This window comes from Uloborus diversus, chromosome 1 (assembly GCF_026930045.1).
Source record: "Uloborus diversus isolate 005 chromosome 1, Udiv.v.3.1, whole genome shotgun sequence".
NCBI lineage: Eukaryota > Metazoa > Arthropoda > Arachnida > Araneae > Uloboridae > Uloborus > Uloborus diversus.
Genome location: NC_072731.1, coordinates 6592933 through 6615385, shown reverse-complemented (window position 1 = coordinate 6615385; position 22453 = coordinate 6592933). Strand labels below are relative to the sequence as shown.

General features: G+C 35.6%; 1 protein-coding gene across 1 annotated transcript; it reads left to right on the top strand.

The window, feature by feature from the left end:
• The first annotated feature begins 304 nt into the window (after positions 1 to 304).
• Positions 305 to 22453, top strand: LOC129234404 (uncharacterized). The gene is made up of 4 exons (XM_054868400.1): positions 305 to 481; positions 7825 to 8228; positions 13189 to 13321; positions 21236 to 22453. Exons 1-4 carry the CDS (start codon positions 428 to 430, stop codon positions 21485 to 21487), a joined length of 843 nt encoding a protein of 280 aa, XP_054724375.1. The 5' UTR covers positions 305 to 427; the 3' UTR covers positions 21488 to 22453.

Sequence of the window (22453 nt, the reverse complement as noted above, 5' to 3'; positions counted from 1 at the left end):
TATTCCTATTTTTGATTTACACTAAGTTAAATATTCAAGAACTCAAACTTTGGCAGGTAGCAATCGTCCATCGAAATAATGAGTTATTAAGCGATGATTTGTGTTACGTGATTCGCTGAAATGAATGATCGATATTTTTCGACTCCACTACAACGACATTATTGTGATTAAAAGTTCTCCCATTCTCGCAGCTGAAGTCGACCGTGTCCTGCCACAAGGTTAAACGAAAGATTAAAAAAAGAAAAAAAGGTGTCGCGCACAGGCATTGCATTCTGCAATTGACTTCGAAGGTAGCTAGCTGCACGTGAGAAGACCTGTTCGTCATTCTAACTTGAAATTTCCTTTCAGATATTTAGAGGGTAAAGTTGACTGAAGCAGGCAACAAGAAATACAGTGAGACGGATTAAGATTTGTTGTGCTATAATGAATGACGGTACTAAAAAATGGTGATTTAAATATGCTCCATACGCAGCTAGTGAAGGTAAGTCAAAATATATTTTAAACTAGTGGTACCCGCACGGCTTTGCCCGTAATAGAAAAATTAAAAGGTCTTTTTGTTCGCCTGTATATTTACAAATAATGTATGGTGAATTTTATCGCCAATTGGCTTGTACCCATGTTTCGGTCAAGGCTGTAGCCAAGGGGTGGGTCCATGGGGTCCGGACCCCCATGTGAGAAAAATTTTATGAAAACCGGTATTTTCCCCTTAAATATTGCCATTAATCGGCAATTTACCCGCATCCGAGTCAATTCAGAACACGAGAACCTCGTGAAACTGCAATTCCTTCTTACCGCCTTTCTGTGTCGCGTACTCCATCCAAAAATGACGAATTTTCGTTTCTGCTTTCAATTCAGCTGGGTTGTGACCTTGAAATTCGGCCCCTTTCCCTTCGGCAAAGTAATTGGAAACAAACATTTATTGTCGCTTTCGCCGCGTACCCCCAGTCTCATTGGCCGTGGTTTTCTTTCTTTCTTTCGTTTTTGTTTTGACTCTTTTCCCGTTTGGACTTGATTTCCTAGACACATGCTGCACGAAGGACAGCTAGAGTGGGGTGCATCTGTGTTGAATCAGTAATTGAAATTCCTATTATTTTCTGTTTTAACACACAGCATTTTCTACTACACACTTATGGGAAACATATCTAGAACAAATTTGTAATCAGAAGAAAATTAAGTTTACACAAACTAGGTAAGTTGTAGTTCCTTTTTAAAGATTTCTTAACAACACGAGCAATTTTATGTGCTGATGTGTTTTCCCATTTAATAATTAAGTTCAGACAGAAACGAAAAAAGAAATTCTGCACATTTCGTGTGTTTGAGGATGAGAAAAAATGAACATAAATTATTAATTAATTTATTTTTGCTGTTTATATTTTTGGCATGATTCATTTCAGATTCATTTTATATTTCGATTAATAATCTTTTTTAAACTTTTAGTTTATTTTTAACAATAATAGATTACTTATGTCCCCAGAAGCTTACAACTTTTGAACTGTAATCCTGAAAAATAGTTTTTTTTTTTTTTTTTTTGAAAATTTGTGTCTTATTTTTAGCTTAACATAACATTGAGAAACTTCTCTCTCCTTTCTGAGAAACAAACTAGATTTTTTACGGATGTTTTTCCATCCAATATTTAAACATGACCATAAAACATATTAAATGCCCAAAAAGAATTTGTGTTTGAAGGTAAAGTAAGTGAATAAATAAAATTTGAAGTTGACGCAACGAAATTACTTTTCACTGTATCAAAATTTTATAAAGCGAAGAATGAAACTGAAAATTATTCGAATATTTTACTCTGATCAGTTTATGAAATTGCAAGTTTGGCCATATTAACACATGTAATTTAAAAGTAATTATTTGAAATTCGTACTTTTAAGTCTTACTGAATTGTGAGTCTATGGTTCCAAGAAAAGAGCCGTTAGTTACTTTTAACAGAAGAACAAAATCTTTCTTCGATGTTGTTCCGTTTTTCAAATAAAGCATATTTATATTTGCTTCATAGGAATAAATTTTCTGATTGTTATTTACCGCCTTTGTACTTAGGAATTATTTAGTAAGCATCTATGCATTCATCATTAGTAAATTGCGAAGGTAGCATTAAACGTAACATAAACTGACATGTGCATTTAACTATAAATTATCAGGTGAAAATTTCTGCTATATTTACTGCGTTACAAGCAAAAAATTTAAAAAAAAGGTGAATGCGAGGTAAATTTTTTTGTGTTTTTCACTTCTATATTAGTTTTTTTTTTTTTAACTTTTAATTTCTTCAAGTTAAAATTACTTGCTATTTCTTGCACTAGAATATATTTTACAAACATCACATAAAAGAACGAAAAAAAAGTCAATACCTACGTTATAAAATATGATATGCTTTCGCGAATACAGGATGATTACAAAATTACTCCTATAATGGAAGTTATACCAATTTGAAAATGAAAGAATCAGAAGTGTTATTATTGTTATATTAATTTTAGAAGATTGATTTAAATCATTACTAGATTTTTAACCACAACTATTCTAAGAGTTTTTACAAAAGATTGTCTTTAGACTTCGGAACATCAGATGACTGAAGAGCAAAAAAATTGCAAACTGAGGCTATGAGAAACCTATAAGTTTTGTTTCCAAAAATTGGCTAGCTTTATGCATACATATTGTTGAAAATGAATCTAATTTGATGCTGCTGTATTATCGCAAACGGGACGAAGACTACCTTAATGATCAAAATTTGACGTTTGACTCCAAATTATGAAATTTTCGAGTCTAACACTTGCTTCCGCTAATAAAGACAGTAAAGTAACCAAGTTATAATCAAATAGTGTCACGATAATTCGTAACAGAGCATATTGCCATTTTCCCTGTAGTTGTTTACAATTATTTTTTTAATTTTAAAAAGACTAATTTCTACAGAAGTTGTTTGTATTAGCATAATAAACAGAACTCGTGTTTGGTGGTGAAATAGGTGGGTGCAATGCCTCCTCTTGATCTTTTAAATGAAGCATCAAATTGAAAACATCAGAGGAAAATTGCCAATAATGTTCAAATCAGTCATGACCTTATAAAAAAAAAACATTTATAAATAGCAATCATTTACATTTTTTCCAAAATGTTGTTAAAATAAAAATACATAGATGCTTAATCTCATTCATTATACATTCCATTACTCGTCAGGTAAAAGATCTCTCAGGTATTTGTTTGGTTTGACAAAATTAAATCCCTAGTGCAGTTTCGCATCGCAAAGAGCTCAAGTGTCTGGCATCTGGTGGAAATTCGGCGTCAAAATTTCCTGTGCCAGTCACATCCGCGCCTTAATGGTAGCATATGAAAGACTAGATACCATATCGGTGGTTCGCACTATGTCCGAAAAAGCTAAAGCCTCTAACGAAACACCATTAGAAAGAAAAACGAATTAGTAAATGTTGCAAAAAAATAATAACGATTAAAAAAAAAAAACACCCGTCAATACGCCTTTTTTTTTCAAATGATTGCAGCAAAGGAAGTCTCCGTCCCTCATTGTTCAAGCTTTTAAATGATGGTTAGAAATGATAATAAGAAAACGGATAAAATTAGAAATTTCATTCAATTTCGTATTATCAAGAGAATGTTATAAACGTAAATAAATGAAGAACTAGTTCCAGTTTTTTAAATGAAACCTTGCTAATATTTTCGTCGAGAGGATGGTTGAATTTTGCCAGAAATCTTGTTCAAATCGAACAGAGTGGCGGAATTACGTTATATAGCATTCATACAGTTATACATTCGACTCGATAGATATAGATTTCTTTATTTTTTCAAATAAAATGACTTGTACATATTTTGTTGAAATATAAAACAAAGCTTTAATGTTTTATTAAATTATCACCTGCATTTTCCAAGTAATCCCTAGAACAGTGTCCGTTTTCCGATTTTCTTTTATTGTGAACTTTTTATTAATAGGAATTATTATCACTCCTTTTCAAAGCATCAGAATAGAGGAAGCTTATGTGATGGAATTTTTCTATCCAAGTTTGGAAACTTAGTATGGCATAACTTTGAGTTTAATGTTAATTTTATAAACTGACAATAATTTCTTTGCCACTTAATATAAAATTTTTGTTAACTAATTCTAACTAATTGCTCTATCAATTTCAATTATTTAATTAATTTTAGTTAATTATCATATTCTTATAACTAGTTTTAATTGGATTTATTTTTTTAATGTAAATATGCTACTAAGTCTGCTTTAGCATGCTTCCTCTTTTGAAGTTCGTGCAATCTTGGACCCCCCCCCCCTTAACAAAGTTCTAGCTACGTGCCTGTTGCGGTTCCACGTTATGATAATTTCGTATCTCGCCAATTGGCTTGAGCCCATGTTACGGTTCCACGTTATGATAATTTCGTAATTTACTCGTCCGTCTTATGATAATTTTGTTCTTAAAATTGGAGTAGAAAATGAACCACAACGAATTTTTGAAAAATCACTTCGAGGTGCACACCCCCATGCTACAAGCTAACTTTGTGCCAAATTTCATGAAAATCGGCCGAACGGTCTAGGCACTATGCGCTTCACAGAGATCCAGACAGAGAGACTTTCAGCTTTATTATTAGTAAAGAAGATTTATAACTGGTGATGGAATTCAGTTTTTGTAGTCGAAGATATCAATATAAAATAAAAGAAATATTAAAAAGCCAGAATTTCCCAATAGCTTTGTAGTTCAACCGTGAGACTAAATTTACGCAAAAGTAGCATGAAATAAGCTTCCGAAGTAGTATTATTAGTAATATTTAGTGAAGAAATGGTAGAAAATAATTTGAATATCTTCGCAATTTCTATGATCGAAAGCGAATTGCTCTGAATGAATTTACAGATTTCAGAGTCAGATTAAGGTATGGGCATATGGGGAACGGGCTCTGGGCACCAAAATTTGAAGGGTAGTTAAAGGTTTTTCTTTTAAAAAACATTTCTTTTTTTTTAAATAAAGTTATTTCATACCACACTATAAGATGTAAATAATAAACCTAGGGGGAAAATGTTTCAGAAAATTTAATTTTTTTTCGCCATTCCAGGCCTTATATTTACAATATTATTACATTTAGTAGTTATCTTCTCAACATTACGTCTTATTACGATCAGACAAAATTTGATGACATCTTATATTATAATGTATATTTACGATAATACATTGTCATATAAGATATCGTCAAATTTATCTTGGTTGCAATAACACCTAAGCACCAAAATCTTTATACATAGTATAATAGTCGATGATCGAGTAATCCGCGAGTTTCATCAATGAAACTTGCATGAGAGTCCTTGTCACAGAGATCCTTACAGACAGAGATCCGGACAGAGAGACTTTCAGCTTTATTATTAGTAAAGATTATACAGTATTAGCAAAGAGTAGGGGAGGAAGAGCACCAAATAAAGATTGTGCCCATCAGAGTTCTCAAGAGTCACAGTCGGGTCCTTCAGATTCTAGTTACGTTTAACAGGATAACCAGTCGAATGTATGCTTGTATTTCACTAAACATTAGAGCTCAAAAATCAATTGTTTTGAATTATAATGAGAGTCATCAAGAATTAGGTTCAGATAAAATTTATCTTGTCAGTTGTTGATTTCACCGCCGTTCACAGCCGCAAAATATGAAGCTGTCGTAACCCTATTGCAATACACTACACACTACACACTTCATCCTCTGGTAGGAAATAGTTTTGATTGATGGAATTAATGACAATCAAGAAACCTCTTGGTCCTCTGGTGGAAAATAATTTTTATTAATAGAGCTAATGGCAATCAAGAAGACTGAGCCGTCTGATAAAAATAATTTTTATTGATGCAATAAAATAATCAACAAACATTGGTCATCTGGTAAAGTGTCATCTGACTCTGAATTATGTTCAAAATTTTAAATCTTTACCTCATCGAGAAGTTAGTTAAAAATCAATCACAAGATTCCACCCGAACAGACATACACCAAACCAAGTTAATAAAAGCATGATAAAAAAAAGCATACTGATGAAACTTGAGATGAAATTATGTAAAAGGTATCCATTGGAAATGAAGCAGATTGTGGGTTATTTCAACAACAGGGATTTCGGGTGCCATCGCCAAATTTTGGGCAGTAATAGTTTTGTTCTGTTAATATCACCTAATCTTGGTTGTCAAAACATTTAGAGACACTTCGAAATCTTCCAGAAAAATGATACTTCTGACTGAGTACCAATACTTTCTGTGATAGTATCTTAAAAACATGTTTACAAGAATGTAATCTTAAAAGATTTCACCTGCAGTAAAGAGGACAGGTTGCTTCCTCTGCATTAAGACTACATCGGCAGAAAAAACTCTTTTACAGAATTGATTCATATACTTTTTTTTCTTACTACGGGAAGGGTTTTTTTTTTAAATATATTGCTCAATACATTGTTGCACGTGTGACATTTTTGCACACACTGTACTCGTAATTTAACCAAATCCTCATATATATACAATAGCGAATGATCGAGTAACGCTGACGTCATCAACAATGAAGTTGCGCCACGGCATGATAATTTGATAATATTATTTGGTAACGTTTGACATGCAAGGAAATGCTTTATTTTGACAAGACTGAACTGGGTCAGTTTAGGAGAACGAAGAAACTTAAAAAGGGGTCAACAATGAACGCTATCTACTGGAGTTTAATCCACTGGAGTTAGGGCTAAAATGTCAACTATCAAAATATCACCAAACAGGCAATGGCTTCGTTCAAATGCAGAAGCAATTTTCACACATCATACTTTGACGATCGATTTTCTATCATAAATTTAAACGTAAGCTTCTGATTTTTTATCTATTTGAGTTACGTAACTATTATGTATCTAAAAAGTCAGGATAATCTTTCAGCAAAATAATTTGCATTTAATTGCATCATAATTGAGGCAGTGAGAAGCAAAGGGATGTAAGTGGCAAAATAAAAAATTTGGAGATATAACCAGTACACATGGTAGGTGACCCTCTCCTCTCTCCTGGGGCAAGAGATGGTACTAGTAGCCCTGGTAGTTGCTGCTATACAGCATAATTTAGAAAAAAAATTTCAATGAAAGCCTCCTCGGACGTTATCTTTAAACGCGTTTTACTCAAAACTTGAAAATATCCTCTTACATCCCTTTGCTTCTCACTGCCTCATATGTAGTGTGGCTCTGATAACTCCATGCTTCATCTTGGACGAGCTCATTTATGCTCCATTTGAAAGAGGAGGAATTCTCATATTGTCACAGCGCCAATAATCTTTATCGCAATGTAAACCTAATTTCTCCACCCCTTACTTTAACAACTGGAATGGCTTAGGCCTCAGATAATCGTAAGTCAACTTATCAGAGCCAGACTATAATTTTTTTACTGCACCCTTCCTTCAATTCTGAAAAGAAACAGCAACGGAGCAGTCCTCTCTGCAAATAGTACTCTAAATTCTTAAAAAACTCAATGGGGCCGTGGTAGCCCGATCGGTAGAGTGTCGAACTCGGGGCCGGAGGGTCCTGAGTTCGAACCTCGATGGTCGAAGACTCACCGTCGTCATTAAAGGGGACTGGGCGACGTTGAATATGCTCGTGGTCTCAATGTCCTCCAAGTGAAACGATACTTCTGGGTGTGCTAGCACCAGGTAGCTATTAGCTCCTGGTCTAGTTCTAAATTCTCATTAACTGTTCGATCCGGTGATGGTGCTGCTATCTATCGGTATAAAAAAATAATGGAGGCAAGGCACTTAGTATGCAGTCCTCGACATAAATACAGTTGTAGTCAGTTGTGACTCGAAATCGAAAAAGCTCAATCATATAGTCTATATATTTTTTTCTTTTTTCAGTTGGCAGCACCAAAAACTCCGGGCGGCGCCACAGACGATGACAGTGACATCGGTCACCCCAAAGCAGAAGTGCTTCCCCCAACACTGTTTTCCAAGCTCTCGACTCCGGAGTCCCCGGATGATCCATTTGAAGACCCCTACGATGCGAAGTTTTCCACTTTGAATCGTCAAATGAAAAGCTCCTTCACGGAGACCGGCAACACGGAAACCAGGTTCTTTTGGATGATAGACCAAATGTCGTTCCAACAACTTTTCCGATTGTATGCCAAAGTTGGGGACCATAGCCGGAGCGGAGAGTTCATAACGTCAATCTGCAGTGACAGATGGCTCAGGCAAGCCAAGATCCTGGATAACAGGAGAATAAGCACAACAGACACCGGAATTTATTTTAAGCAAGTGGCAAAGTAAGTTGTTCCTCCTTATCCCACGTCAGCTAGATGGAGTTCGTGAGTGAAGGAAGAAGCACATGGATTTTTTTTTTTTTTTTTTTTGAGCAATCACGATTGCTTATTGTTCTCACTTGACTGTTTTTGGCGTCCTATCATTTTATTTTCCCGCCAGCACCCTCTGCAAGCACCACCGTCGACCGACCGCCTCACGATGCTGCTCCTCTTGCGAAAACAGTGTCCAGGTCGCGTCCATATCCTACACACACACGCACAAGGACGTAGCCAAGGGGTGGGTCCATGGGGTCCGGACCCCCCCCCCCCCCTTCCCGAAAGACCCCTCTCCTTTTTTCTCAGTTGTTGCATCTCGCATCAACAAAATTTTTCCGAAAGATAATGATTTTATAAAACGCAGCATTCTCTCCCTTTAAATATTCCCAGTAATCGGCAATTTTCTCAGCGCTTGAGTCAATTCAGAACACGAGAACCTCGTGCAACAACTGCAGGTTCCCAATTTTCGTCTGCTTTTTGCTGTGTCACCTACTCCGTGCGAAACGGGGGAAATGTCCCTTTCGACTTTCAAACCAGCTGGATCCTGTGACCTTGAAATTCAGCCCCTCTCCTTGGTTCATCAAATTGCCATTGGCAAAATAAAAACAAGCATTTATTGCCACTTCCGCCGTATCCCACAATCTCATTGGCGTGGTTTTCTTTATTTCTTTCTCTTTTCTTTTTGGATTTTCGTGGATTTCGTAGACGCATGTTGTACGAAAGACAGCCAGAGTGAGGTGCGTTCCTGGTGAATAAGTAATTGAATTCCGATTCTTTTCTGTTTTAACACGCAGTTTTTATCTACGTCATACTTATAGGAAACATATCTTGAACAAAATTGTATACAAAAGAAAATTAAGTTTACCCAAACTAGGTAAGTCGCAGTGCTCCCTTTTAAAGTTTTCTTGATAATACGAGCAATTTTACGTGTTAATGTGTTTTTCCATTTAAAAACTAATTTTAGATTCTAAGCCAGCAGCGAAAAAAGAAATTCTACACATTTCGTGTGTTTGAGGATGGGAAAAACAATTATTGATTTTTTTTTTTTTTTTTTTTTTTTTCATTTTAACTCTATATTTTTGGCATGGTTCATTTCAGATTCATTTTATATTTTGATAAAAAATTTATTTGAACTTTTAGATTACTTTTAACATCTCTCTCCTTTCTGAGTAACAAATTACGTAGATTTTTTACTGATGTTTTCCCCCCAATATTTAAGCATGATCATGGAACATATTAAATGCCCATAAATAAATTCGTGTTTGAAGGTAAAATAAATGAATAAATAAAACTTGAAGTTGATGTAACAAACTTTTTACGGTATCAAAATTTTATAGAAAAATTAAATTGAAAATTACTTGAATATTTTACTGTGATCAGTTTATGAAATTACAAGTTCGGCCATATTAACGCATGTAATAAGTAATTTATTAGAAATTATTACTTTTAAATCTTACTGAATTGTGATATTATGATCCCAACAGTTAGTTTTTAATTGACGGAAAAAAAATCTTATTCGATGTTGTTCCATAAAACATATTTGTATTTGCATCATTGGAATACATTTTCTGGTTGTTATTCACTGGCTTTGTACTAAGGAGTTATTTAATTAGCATCTATGCATCCATCTTTAGTAAATTGTGAAGGTAGCATTAAACGTAACAAAAAAACAGGCATGTGCATTTAACTGTAAATTACTAGGTGAAAATTACCGCTATTTACTGCGTTACAAGCAAAGAAACAAAAAAAGTGAATACGAGGTAAATGTTTTTGAGCTTTTCTTTTATATATTGCCTTTTTTTTTTAAACACTTATTTTCTTCAAGCTAAAGATATTTACTATTTCTTGCAATCGAGTGTTTTGCTAACATCGTATTGAAGAAAAAAAATCATTACCTGCGTCGTAAAATATGATATGTATTGTTGTTAAAATTAACAACATGTTGTTAAAATAAAATTACACAGATGCTTAATTTATTTCATTAGGTATACATTCCATTAATCGGCATGTAAAATATCCCTTAGGTCGTTTGACTGTGAATACTCTTGACAAAATTAAATTCATTTTGCAGTTTCACATCGAAAAGTGTTTAGGTGTCTCTATCTGGTGGAAACTGGGCATCAAATTTTCCTCTGACATTCACATCCACGCCTTAATGGTGGCATATGAATGACTGGACACCATATCGTTGGTTCACACTTGTTTCGCAAAAGGCTAAAGCTTCTAACACAGCCCCATTAGAAAGAAAAAAAAATAATGATAAAAAATGGCAATACGCCATTTCCAATATTTAAAATTTTTTCGAACAGCTTTCACAGTTTGAGGAAAAGTGACTTCACTTGAGAACCCCATTCATTTCTTGCTTCTCTTTTTTTTTCAGCTAACTGAAATCACTGTGTCAGTTGGCTGAAAAAAGAAAAAATATATATATATAAAAAATGGTTGCATCAAAGGAAGCCTCCGTCCCTCAAAGAGTTAATAGTTTGTTCAAGCTTTTAATTGATGATTAGGAATGATAATTAGAAAACGGATAAGATTGGAAATATCATTCTATTTCGTATTATCAAAAGAATATTATAAATGCAAATAAATAAAACTAATTCAAGCTTTTTAAATGAAACCTTGTTAATATTTTCGTTGAGAGAGTTGTGGGGTTTTGCCTGAAATGTTGTTCAAATCGGACAGGGTTACCTTATATAACATTCATATAGTTATACATTCGACTCCATAGATATAGATTTATTTATCCTCATAATAAATAATGCCGATGATCGAGTAACCCGCGTGTTTCAACAATGAATTCGCGCCACGGCATAATATGTATTTTGATAATATGTTTTGGTAATGTTTAACATGCAGGGAACGGCTTTATTGTGACAAGGCTGAACTCGATCCGGTAACTTAACAGTTTTATTGGTAAGACTGTGTCATCTCAGAGGAATGAAGAAACGAAAACAATGAGAGCTATCTTCTGGAAGTTTAAGGTTAATCCACTGGTGTTGGAGTTAAAATTTCAACTATCAAAATATCACCAAACAGCGAATTGCTTCGTTCAAATGTAGAAGAGTTGAAGCAATTTACACCCGTCATACTTTGACGGGTGACTTTCTATAGTTTTCAAATAAAATGGCATAAGTACAAATGTACGTGTTTTGTTGAAATACACTCTAAGACAAAAAAAAAAGTTGCACCAGGAAGGTGTGGACCGATGTGAATGAAATTTGGAGGGATGGTTCTTCTGCCTAAGATATGCAAATGATTAAATTTCCAGGTTAGGGTTGCGCATGCAACGCGCGCAGGGTGGCCCTAAGCACAGCGCAAGACCAGCTATATAAGGGCGTCCAGTAGAGCAGCAATTTTAATTTAACTCAATCTGATTTGTTAGTTACGTCGTTTAACATTGGATTATGCCTCGAAATAAAGTTCGCAAGCAATTTACGCAACCAGGAGTGTTCGAAAGGGGTCGCATAATTGGCCTCCGAGAAGCTGGATGGTCATTTCGACGGATAGCACAGCACGTTGGTTACACTGATGTTACTGTTGCACGCATTTGGCGGCAGTGGACTCAACAAGGCACATATCAGCGTCAACCAGGCTCAGCGAGGCCGAGACAAACCGTACCGAGGGAGGACCGGAGGCTCTTAAGGCAAGCTCGTAACGATCCAACCAGCACAGTTGCAGACATCCAACGGGCTGTGGGACCTTCCATCAATCAGCCAATAAGTGGTCGCACCATTTGCCGACGGCTGCACGACGTGGGACTGCGCTCACGTAGACCGTTACGACGACTGCCATTAACAGCATTGCATCGTCGGAAAAGATTGGAATGGTGCCGTACAAGACGGACATGGAGCGTCGAATGGTATCGCGTAGTCTTCACTGACGAGTCCCGCTTCTGTCTTGGTGGAGACGACAATAGAATCCGCGTGTGGAGGCAACGTGGTCAGCGCCAAGATTTACGGTTTATTGTACAGCGTCATACGTCCACAAGACCTGGTGTCATGGTGTGGGGCGCAATTGCATATGATGCAAAATCACCTCTAGTGTTCATTAACGGTGCTTTGACCGGCCAACGTTACGTTCAAGAGATCCTGCAGCCAGTTGCTTTGCCATTCCTGAGCACCCGTGTTCGGCCGCTATTCCAACAAGACAACGCTCGACCCCATATTGCTGCCGTCTCTAGAGCTTGTCTTCAAGGCCTAGACAGCATGGAGTTTCCGGCATATTCACCAGACCTGTCCCCAATCGAGAATGTGTGGGATGCCATGGGACGAGATGTCAACACTCCACCCGTACCTCGAAATCTGCCGGAACTCCGTAACAAAGTTAAAGCAGCATGGGATAGACTACCACAGGACTTCATTAAGAACCTGTACGATTCGTTACCAAGACGATTAGCATGTTGTATTCGGAATAATGGCGGCCATACCCCATACTGAATGTTACCCATTTTGTGTATGTTGTTCAATAAATTTTGCTTATATCGTTCTCATTTTCTAATCATTTACTCTTCCATATACACTTAACATACCTTCCAAATGTCATTGTATTCTAAGACTTCCTTCATGGTGCAACTTTTTTTTTGTCTTAGAGTGTACATTACAAAGCTTTAATATTTGATTAAATTATCGCATGCATTTTCCAAGTAATTCCTAGAACAGTTTTCGTTTTCCATTTTTCTTTTATTGTGCCCTTTTTATTAATAGAAAATATATCACTCATTTTCAGGAGGACAGAGGTTCATCCATATTTGGAAACTTTACTAATTAAGTTTACTAATTAAGTTGGAAATACTAATTAAGTTTCATCATATAAGTTAAAGTAACAAATTTTAAGAACAGTGCCCATTCTTTTATACATATTTCATGAAAGTAACCTGTTTTAAAGAATATATCAGTTGTTAAAATATGTATACATTTCTTTGCAGGTTCAAGAAAGCGCTGTGTCTAAATTCGTACATGAAGTTTCTGGAATTGCTTGCAACTAAAAAACATTTGAACTTGAGTGAGATGAAATATAAAATGGTTACATGCGGTCCACCTGTTACATTAAAGACTACGGTAAGAACGGCACTGAATTTTTCAATTTTTTAATAATTTTTGCAACTGGTAAACCATTGTCCAACCGCTGATAACGATGCGATCTAATCTATCAATACCTATAGTTTATTTCGGGGCCTGATTACCAAACAGGTTAACTGGGCCTGTGACTTAGACCCCTCTTCCTAAGGGGCCCCAAATTACCTAACGAATTACGCATATCATTATACAGCTATATGAAAAATACACGCATTTTTAAAATAATAGTTAAAAAATAATGATTTGTTAGTTGGGGAAAAAATATTCTTAAAGAAAAATTTTAATTTATTCTGCCAGTAGCGAATTTAGTATGTCACACTTAAGAGTATGGAGGCTATTCTTACATCCATGCTTAAGAGAGGCCCCGAATCAGGTTCATAAATGAACGTGATTTATATAATTCTGCGATAGACAAAGGGCCCCCCAAACCTGTAAATCAACCACTGTATTTCGCTATAGAACTTTCAAGCAGCCTCCAAATTATTGTTGGCCTGGTACCTCATTTTTAGTTAGTCGGGGCCTATGTCTGTCATTGATGCGCGTCCAAGTTACAGATTCGTACAGATTCAATTTTTGCTACTCCGTATGTAAAAAGTTGTGCACCTCTGGACTCGATTTTTGAAATTGGAATGAGGTTCCCTCCAGAAATCTTTTCCAAAACTGAAGTCAATTCTAGTCTATCTTTGGGAAGGAAAGGTTTGAAGGTCTCTTGCTGAAATTGTTAAAAGCGGGATTTTAAACACTTTATGTGATGTTAAGGGAATAAGGAAGGTTTTCGGGGGGGTTTCTCCAATATGGTTTCATGCATTAATTTCTTAAAATCACAATTTTAGGCTATTTTTGCTGAAGTTAAGGAAATCGGGAAGGTTCGAGGATATCTGAAACTTTTTAGCCATAGCAGTCTGAAAACCGCAATAGTGGCTACTTTTGGCGACGTTAAAATGATGCCCTATACTCATGGCCGGATTAACATCTATTTAGGTCCTAGGCCAAACTTAGAGATTACACCCCACCTCACATATCCGAACTCTATCGAAATCGTATCCCCCTCCCCCCCCCCCCCCCCCCCCCCACACACAGAGCCATTACCAGAGGCGTAGTAACGTCCAGTGACAGTTGAAGATTTCGTGCTCCCCCCCTGTTTGACAAAATGAGAGATGGGTTTCTTTCTTTCTTTTTCCTTCGATAATGTTGGGGGAAAAAAGGGGGGGTGCTCCCCCGGGAATGTTTTGAAATTGAAGCGTTAGAAATGCAATTTTAGACCATCTATGGGCATTTAACGGGAAGTAATGGCATTTGGATTTCGCTCCGGAAAGTTTTCGAAACTGGTCCTACATACGTCATTGTATGTTATCTTTGATGATGTTAAATAACGGGGGAGGGGATAAGTTCGAGAACTCTACCCCCCCCTCCCCCGTAGAAATTAGTTTTTAAAACGAAATTTTGGACAATCTTTTACTAATGATGTTGCGGAACGGTGGGAGTCGGGAGAGTTCTCCTGAAATTTTTCTGAAATTAAGGTCTTACAGCGCAAATTTTAACGATCTTTTTTCTTTTCTTTTCTTTCTTTTTCTTTTTTTTTTTTTTTTCTTTTGATACAGGGAGATCGGTGACTCTTGCGAGGAAACTTTTCAAAACTGAAAACCAAAAAATTGTAAGATATCTTGTATGACGTCCGGACATAGATGGGATTTAACCGTTTTTCCCCAGAAAAGTTTCGAAATTGAAAACTTAAATACGCAATTGGAAATCATCTCTGATGATATTACGAGAACGAATAGGGTTCAGTAACTCTCTTCCGTAGTTGTTTCGAAATTGAAGTCGTAAAAACAAAATTTTGGACGATTTTAATGATTTTGGAGAAGGACTGCTATCAGGGGCGCTCTCAGGAAAGAATTTCAAAATTGAGGTCCTAAAAACGAAATCTTAGACGATTTTCAATGAGGTAGGAGACAAGCTGAAATCGGGGTCACTCTCCAGGAAATTTTTTGAGTTTAAGGTCCTAAAAACAAATTTTAGACTATCTGATACGATGTGAAGGTTGGGCGTTTTCGAGATCTTTCCACTAAAAAAATTGAAATGAAAACTCTAAATATGCATTTGTAGGACCTATACGTTGAGTGAATGTATAGGGTTTGGGGAATCTCCTCCGAAAAATGTTTGAAATTTTAGGCCATTTTCAAAGTATTGGAAACGGAACGTTTGTGCAGGGAAAACGTTCAAGGAAAAACGTTTCAAAGTATTGGAAACGGAACATTTGTGCAGGAGCGCCTTCGAACCCGCCGCGGGGCGGGTTCGAAGGCGCTCCTGCACAAATGTTTAGAGTTAAGGCGGGGCCTCCCTCAAAGAAGGATCGCGGAGGCCCCGGTTGAGGTCCTATAAACGAAGTTGTTTGCTTTCTTCGATGGTTTTAGGGAGAGGATTAGTGTTTAGGACCCGCCTCCCCCCCCCCAGAAATTTTGGACGTTTAAGTCCTAAATGCGCAGTTGTCTTTGATGACATTGTGGGAAGTGATGTGGTTCGTTGAGTCTCACTCGTAAAGTTTTTGAAATTGATGTTTCATAAAAAAACAAGTTTAGATAACTTTGAAGATGAAGCGGGTTTATGGAATCTCCTCTGAAGTTTTTCGACTAAAATTATAAAAATGCAATTTTAGGCTACCTTTGGTGACGTAAAAAGATGGGGATAGACTTAGAAAACTCCTCTCTCCCCCTATTTTGCTTTGTCCATAATCTTTTTTTTATTTTTAAAAATATGTTGTAAAATATTTTCCGAAAACATTTAAGCGTTTCAGTTTTTCCATAATGCAATTTTCAAAATTTTATCTGTTTGAAAAACAAACGCTTTTAGCCCCCGGGAAAAAAAAAAAAAAAAACTTTTGACGCTTTGGCTTGAGGTGATATTTAGCAGTGATATCTTATATATATATTTTTTTCCTTTTTATTTAAATTTCAATATCCGGGCTCTTGAATTTCTTGATGCACTTTTGTTTTCCAGTCATTTTTTTACCTTATAAAAATTTAGAACTGCTGGTGTCTTCTACTATATTTTACTAATATTAATATATTATAATGTTATTATACTTATTAACTGTGACTTAATATACATATGTATTTGTAGTTAAAGGGTAATAATTGAACCTTTAAAGACAAATTATCAATGCTAAAATGTAAAATAAGTTTAGTTTGTTTCAAGTTGAAGGAAAACATCTAATCATTCAGACGAAATTCCTTATTAGTCTTTAAATAAACACTTGTTTTTAATTAATAATTATCTTTTTTTTTTATCATACTCGTCACTCGTCTCGAACCGATGTTCATCTCGAAATCATAATCGCTAAACATCGTCCGGTTAATATCAGAACAACTTGCCCCAAGAAGGGGCAAGTTGTTCCTTTTCGACTTTGGGTACTATCAGGGCCCGACTAACTGAAAGTGAGGCCCAAGGCCCACAATGTTTTGGAGGCCCCCCTCTCTATTCTATCACTTTAAATCAATGAAAAATAATGTTAAAGTAATGTTTAACATTTATTTAAAAGATGATTTTTTAATTTTTTTTCTTGAAAATAAATGATTTTTTAATGCCATGCATATTTTTTTTACAAAATATGGGCCCCTTTGGAAGATGAGGCCCCAGGCCCAGGCCTAGTTGGCCTGTGCGTTAATCAGGGCCTGGGTACTATAAAATTAATTATAAAAAATCTTAGGAAATACTACTGAAAAACCGGTCGTTACATCATAGGGGCAAATGTTACTCTACTTTAATCTCAGAATAATAATTCGATAACTAAGTTTCCATAACAAATTTTGAGCTTGTTTGAAAAACGGAACTTCTACCCACCACTACTTGAAAATGAAATTTATGTTTTTAGGACCGAGTTCTGCAATATTTCGGGAGTTGGGAGCAGGGCCGGCTTTAGTAGTTCTGCCGCCCTGGGAGACATTGACAAATGCAGTCCCCTCCATTGAATAATAATAATATAAAATAATAATATGTTAAAAATAAAAATAATAGTAAAGTGGTTAAAATTAAAGTGAGTTTTTAGTTAAACTCCAAACTGGTTTTTGCATATCCAAGCACTGGTACACACTTTAAATTATTTTTTTTAACATTAAATAGTGCCTCTTATGGCACTGAAACATATATTAATATTTTCAAAAGACTTTTAATGCAAGTTGCCGCCTCTAAAATTAAATTGAATTTCTAGTTAAATTCCCAACTATGTTTTTCATATCCAAGCACTGGTGTCCACTTTCTTTTTATTTGTTTTATTTATTTATTTATTTTTTTTTTTTTGGCATTGAAGCAATGACTCTTGCAGCGCTGCAACAGACATTAATACTTTTAAAAAAATGTTTCGACTTCGAAATTTGCCGCCACTAAAACTTGCCGCCCTAGGCAGCCGCCTACTCCAAGAGCCGGGCCTCTGGTTGGAAGCCGCTAACAAAGCGGAGCCTAAACTAAAGCTTTTTTACCTTCTGGGTTAATTCCACACGTATCCCACAACCGTTAATTTATGCTTTGCTTGGTAACGATAGGAGGATGAGAATAGGGGATTTTCTCGCAAAATCAGTTTTGAAACTGAAGTCAATTTTAGACTATCTTTAGGAAATAAAGTTTCGGAGGCTCTTCCGCAAATATTTCTAAAAGCGATATTTTAAGCTATCTGTGATGACACGTTAGAAAAGGAGTAGGGATTACGGGCGCTCTCTTTAAAATCAGTTTTTCGGAAGTATAGTTTTAATAACATAATTTTAGGTTATTTTGGGAGACGTAAGGAAAAAGGTCAGGATTCGAGGGTTGCTCTCAAAATTTTTGATGGTGATTTTTTCCCCCCTAAAAAACAAATTTTAGGCTATAGTTTGAGACGTAACGGGAGGTGTCGTCGCTCCCCCTCGCAAATTTTCCAGAACTGAAAGCTTAAGAATGCTCTTCTAGGCTCTGTAGGCTCTCTAGGCTGAACTCTTCTAGAGTTCAGTGGCTCTCCGTGGAAATCTTTCGATATTGAAGCTCTAATATAGCTAATTCTAGTTTATATTTAGTAATATGAGGGGAAGTGTTAGAAGATTCTGAAGTTGCTCGGTTAAAAATACATTTTGAAGCGCTTTTTTGGTGAATGTAGGCAGCGAAGGAAAGGGGGAGGTTCCATAACGAAAATTGCTTGACGTCAAAACGCCATTTTAGGGGTTTAGCCATTTTAAGGGAGAAAGGACGGATGAGCGGTCCCTCTCCGAAATGTTTCGAAATTGAAAGTCGCAAAAATGCAGTTCCAAGTAATCTTTGGCTGGGGGCATTAGGAAGGAACGTGGGGATCAGGGGGCGTATTTAACAGCTTAAATGTAGGTGCATGGCTGCTCTGTTGATACCATATAGTTGGCAAAGATGTTTTTTATCTAGTTTAAACTTGATTCCTTTTTTTTCCCCCGACTTGCTGATCATTTCCCATGGTATTACTACGAAAAGTTTATAATAAGACAAAGCTCAATGTGCCCTCCTCTGTTTTCATTAGTGAAACTCAGGCCCGGATCTAAATATTTTGAGCCCCTTCAACAAATCTGTAGGGCAATTTCCCCAGAGGCCAGCAGTGTATATTTACAGCTTTAATAAGTCTGAATGCTAGTTTTTTTTTTTTTTTTTTTTCAATTTCATGAGCCGTTAGGCCTTTTAAAAACCCGGGCCCTCCCGTACTGCAGGTACACAGATCCAGGCCTGGTGAAAAGGTTCGGAAGAATTCGTAAGGGCACATGGACCGAGGGTGCAGGGCTGGCGGGCTAGTCCGGCGTCCGCCTCTGGTCGCAAGGGTCCGGGAGGTGCCCTACAGTTTGAGGGAGACAAATCAGATCAAGCAGCCGTTTCTAGACCCCACAGTGGACATTTAAAATGCAGGACTTAAGAAGAGTTGGGAAGAATGTTGCAACCAACCTGTTTCAAATGCAAATACAATCCCGTCTCTCTCGATCCTTTCCTGAGATAGCCTGGGAAAGTTTCGGATTTCAATGGTTTTATCCAATTCCTGGAAAAGTCAAGTTTCATTGCCAAAACGTTTCCTGAATTGCTACAAGTCGCACGAATGCAGACTTCTCACTGTTGCGAAAAATAATTTTAGCTCCTACTTTAAAGATTGACTGATTAAATTAATGAAGTGTATCGGCTTCAGTTCGATTGCTTCCTGTGTCCAGACTGATAAAGCGTCCAAAGGGTGCAAATCAGTCTATGTATAACGTAGCTTTGCAAGAATTGCAGGCGAGTAAAAGTTTTGATACTTACTTGCAATTCTGTTTTAGATTTGGCCATGTTTGTAATACTGATATTGGAGCACTCCTGGAAACGAAGGAAGGTGCGAAGCTATTATATTATACCTATCTAAGTTTACTCTAAAGTTCCAGAGACACGATTGGCTTTAAACGGAAAGATTTCTGAATATTTCAGGAGGTTTCTAGGATAATTTCAGGAAGGTTTCTGGATTTTAGTGGAAAACGTTCCTGGTTTTTGTAAGATATGTTACAAAATAGGCCCATTATTTTCCACGAACGTTACTGAATGGTTTTTACAAAGTAGGACGGAGGACTTTAACTCCCATTCCCATCTGTTAGTTCCATCAGAATTCAGTCTCATGGATCTGATCTAGCTGGTGCTGGATTATGAAAAATTAGCAACATCACACTGTCTCTGATGGGAAGAAAAGTTTATGAAGGACAGCAGCGAAGATTTCAGAGAAGATTTAAAGAGAAATAACAAAGCAACATATGTTACCTTCTAGGTGTTGACGATCTTTCTCTCTTTTAATAAGCTGTTGGAAGTTTTGTGAACCAAAGTGGAATAAAATAAAGAACTGCGGTTGGTGTTGTGGGGCACAAACTGACAGTTAAGATTCTTCAAAATGTTATTTGAGTTAGGAGTTTAGATTGAGGGAGCAATTTTTGAAGATTATTTCCAGAGGATTTGAAGAAGCACCAAGCTCAAAACCTTGTCCAAGACTGGATTTAAAAAAAAAAATGATAATAAAATGAAAAAGCAAAGCAGGGAGTCGTCGAAGGCTACTTGCAGGATTTTGTTTTCTTCTTTCAAAGCCAGGGGCGTAGCTAAGGGGGGGGTTTTGGGGACAAAACCCCCCCCGAAAAGTTAGTCTCAAAAAAAAGAGAAAAAGAAGAGAGAAGAGAAAGAAAAAAAAAAGAAGAAAAGGGAAAAGCGATTTACATATATATATATTATATGTATATATATATATATATATATATATATATATATATATATATATATATATATATATATATATATATATATATTATATATGTATATATATATATATATATATATATATATATATATATATATATATATATATATTATATATGTGTATATATATATATATATATATATATATATATATACATATATATATATATATATATATATATATATATATATATATATATATATATATATATATATATATATATATATATATATATATATATATATATATAAGAAGTAACCCCCCCCGAAAGTCGGGTCTAGCTACGCCACTGTTCAAAGCATGCACGCTGCGCCCGTGGTGTGATTCTGCATTTCTTTGAAAGATCGACATAATTCAAAGTAACTGCTGAAAGGGTAACCCTTCGGTTTTCAAACAAAACAAATGCTCCAATTCACCTACACAGAAGAAATTGAAGCTAGATTTTGAATTTTAAGTTTTGATAATACAGTTAGTTTAATAGAATTTTATCATAAAAATAAAGCCTAGAATATTAAACACATATTAAAATTTTAAACACAAAAATTTGCTTAGATCTTTATTTCATAACTGACAGCTAAATAAGAATTACAGTGACGATTTGAAAACTATTTTTGAAAACTTATAGTAATTACTAAAATGTTTAACTGCTTTTATTACAGGCAGTGGACAATAGAAATGCTCCACATCGGACAACAGAGCGCTCCAGAGTGGCTAGACATTACGAACTGACGACGATCGAAAGAAGACGAGAGCAAAAAAGAAAAGAACAAAGAAAACGCACCTACGGAGGTTTCTTCAGCAATTGTCAGTGTCAACACGGATATAGTTCTCAAATATGTTACAGTTTCCCAGATCAGTTCAGGGCAGCAGCCGCGGAACTCCGTGACGAAGATTGGTTTCCAGAAGAATAACCTAAACTTTGCCCCCCTTTCTAAGACCATTTTACAAAGACTATATTTAACAGCAGATGAAAGTACAACTGAATTTAAAAATAAACTTAAGGGGAGTCAGTACCCTAAATACTTTCAAAAATTCGATTTTTTGATTTTTATATATTTTGAAACTCCATTTCAATACCTTTTTTAATGATACAAACATCTTGAACATGCTCATATTAGAAGTAAGTTAAAATAAGCTTTAAAAAATGTAAAACCTATTTTGATGAGGTATGATTTTCCCCTTTAAATTGCAATATCTCGAAATGGTATTTTTTAAACTAAATGTTCCTTTTTCTCAGAAACTAAATTGTGTTTGGCTTTGAAATTTTTACCACCTATTCCATACATCTAACTGCATATACTGAAGTAAACTTTTTCTCATATTCGAAAATTATTATTTTATAGAGCTGATTTTGTGTGGCAAAATTGTATTTTTTGAAACAAATACAGTAACTTACACATTAGAATTTTTTACAACAAAACTAAGCTTTCTTTCTGTAAAATTTTACTTCAGTATAGAGAACAGAATCTACTTGAGGTACAGAAAAAAATTCATACTTGTATCTTTAATAGATTTTCAGAAAAAGGTACATGAACCTGTGCAAATTAACATTGACGGTATGCAGGATACTGACTATCCTTAACTACAAATATATTCCCGGAACCAGCAATAACTTTGAAGATCTATATTGTGAGAATAAGAAAAAATAAATTTATAATGGTTGATGAATGGGCATAAAGCAGCGTTTCCTAACTTTTCATTCTTACAGAGCAGCCTTGACAATGCCCAAGTTCCTACTAATATTCCTTAAAAACATTTTTTTAAGGACCAAACCTTACATTTAATGATACTGAATGCAAAAAAAAAAAAAAAAAAAATGAATTTTGACATCTTGAATTCAATTGTTTTAATTAACGTCTGTTATTTTCAATTCATTG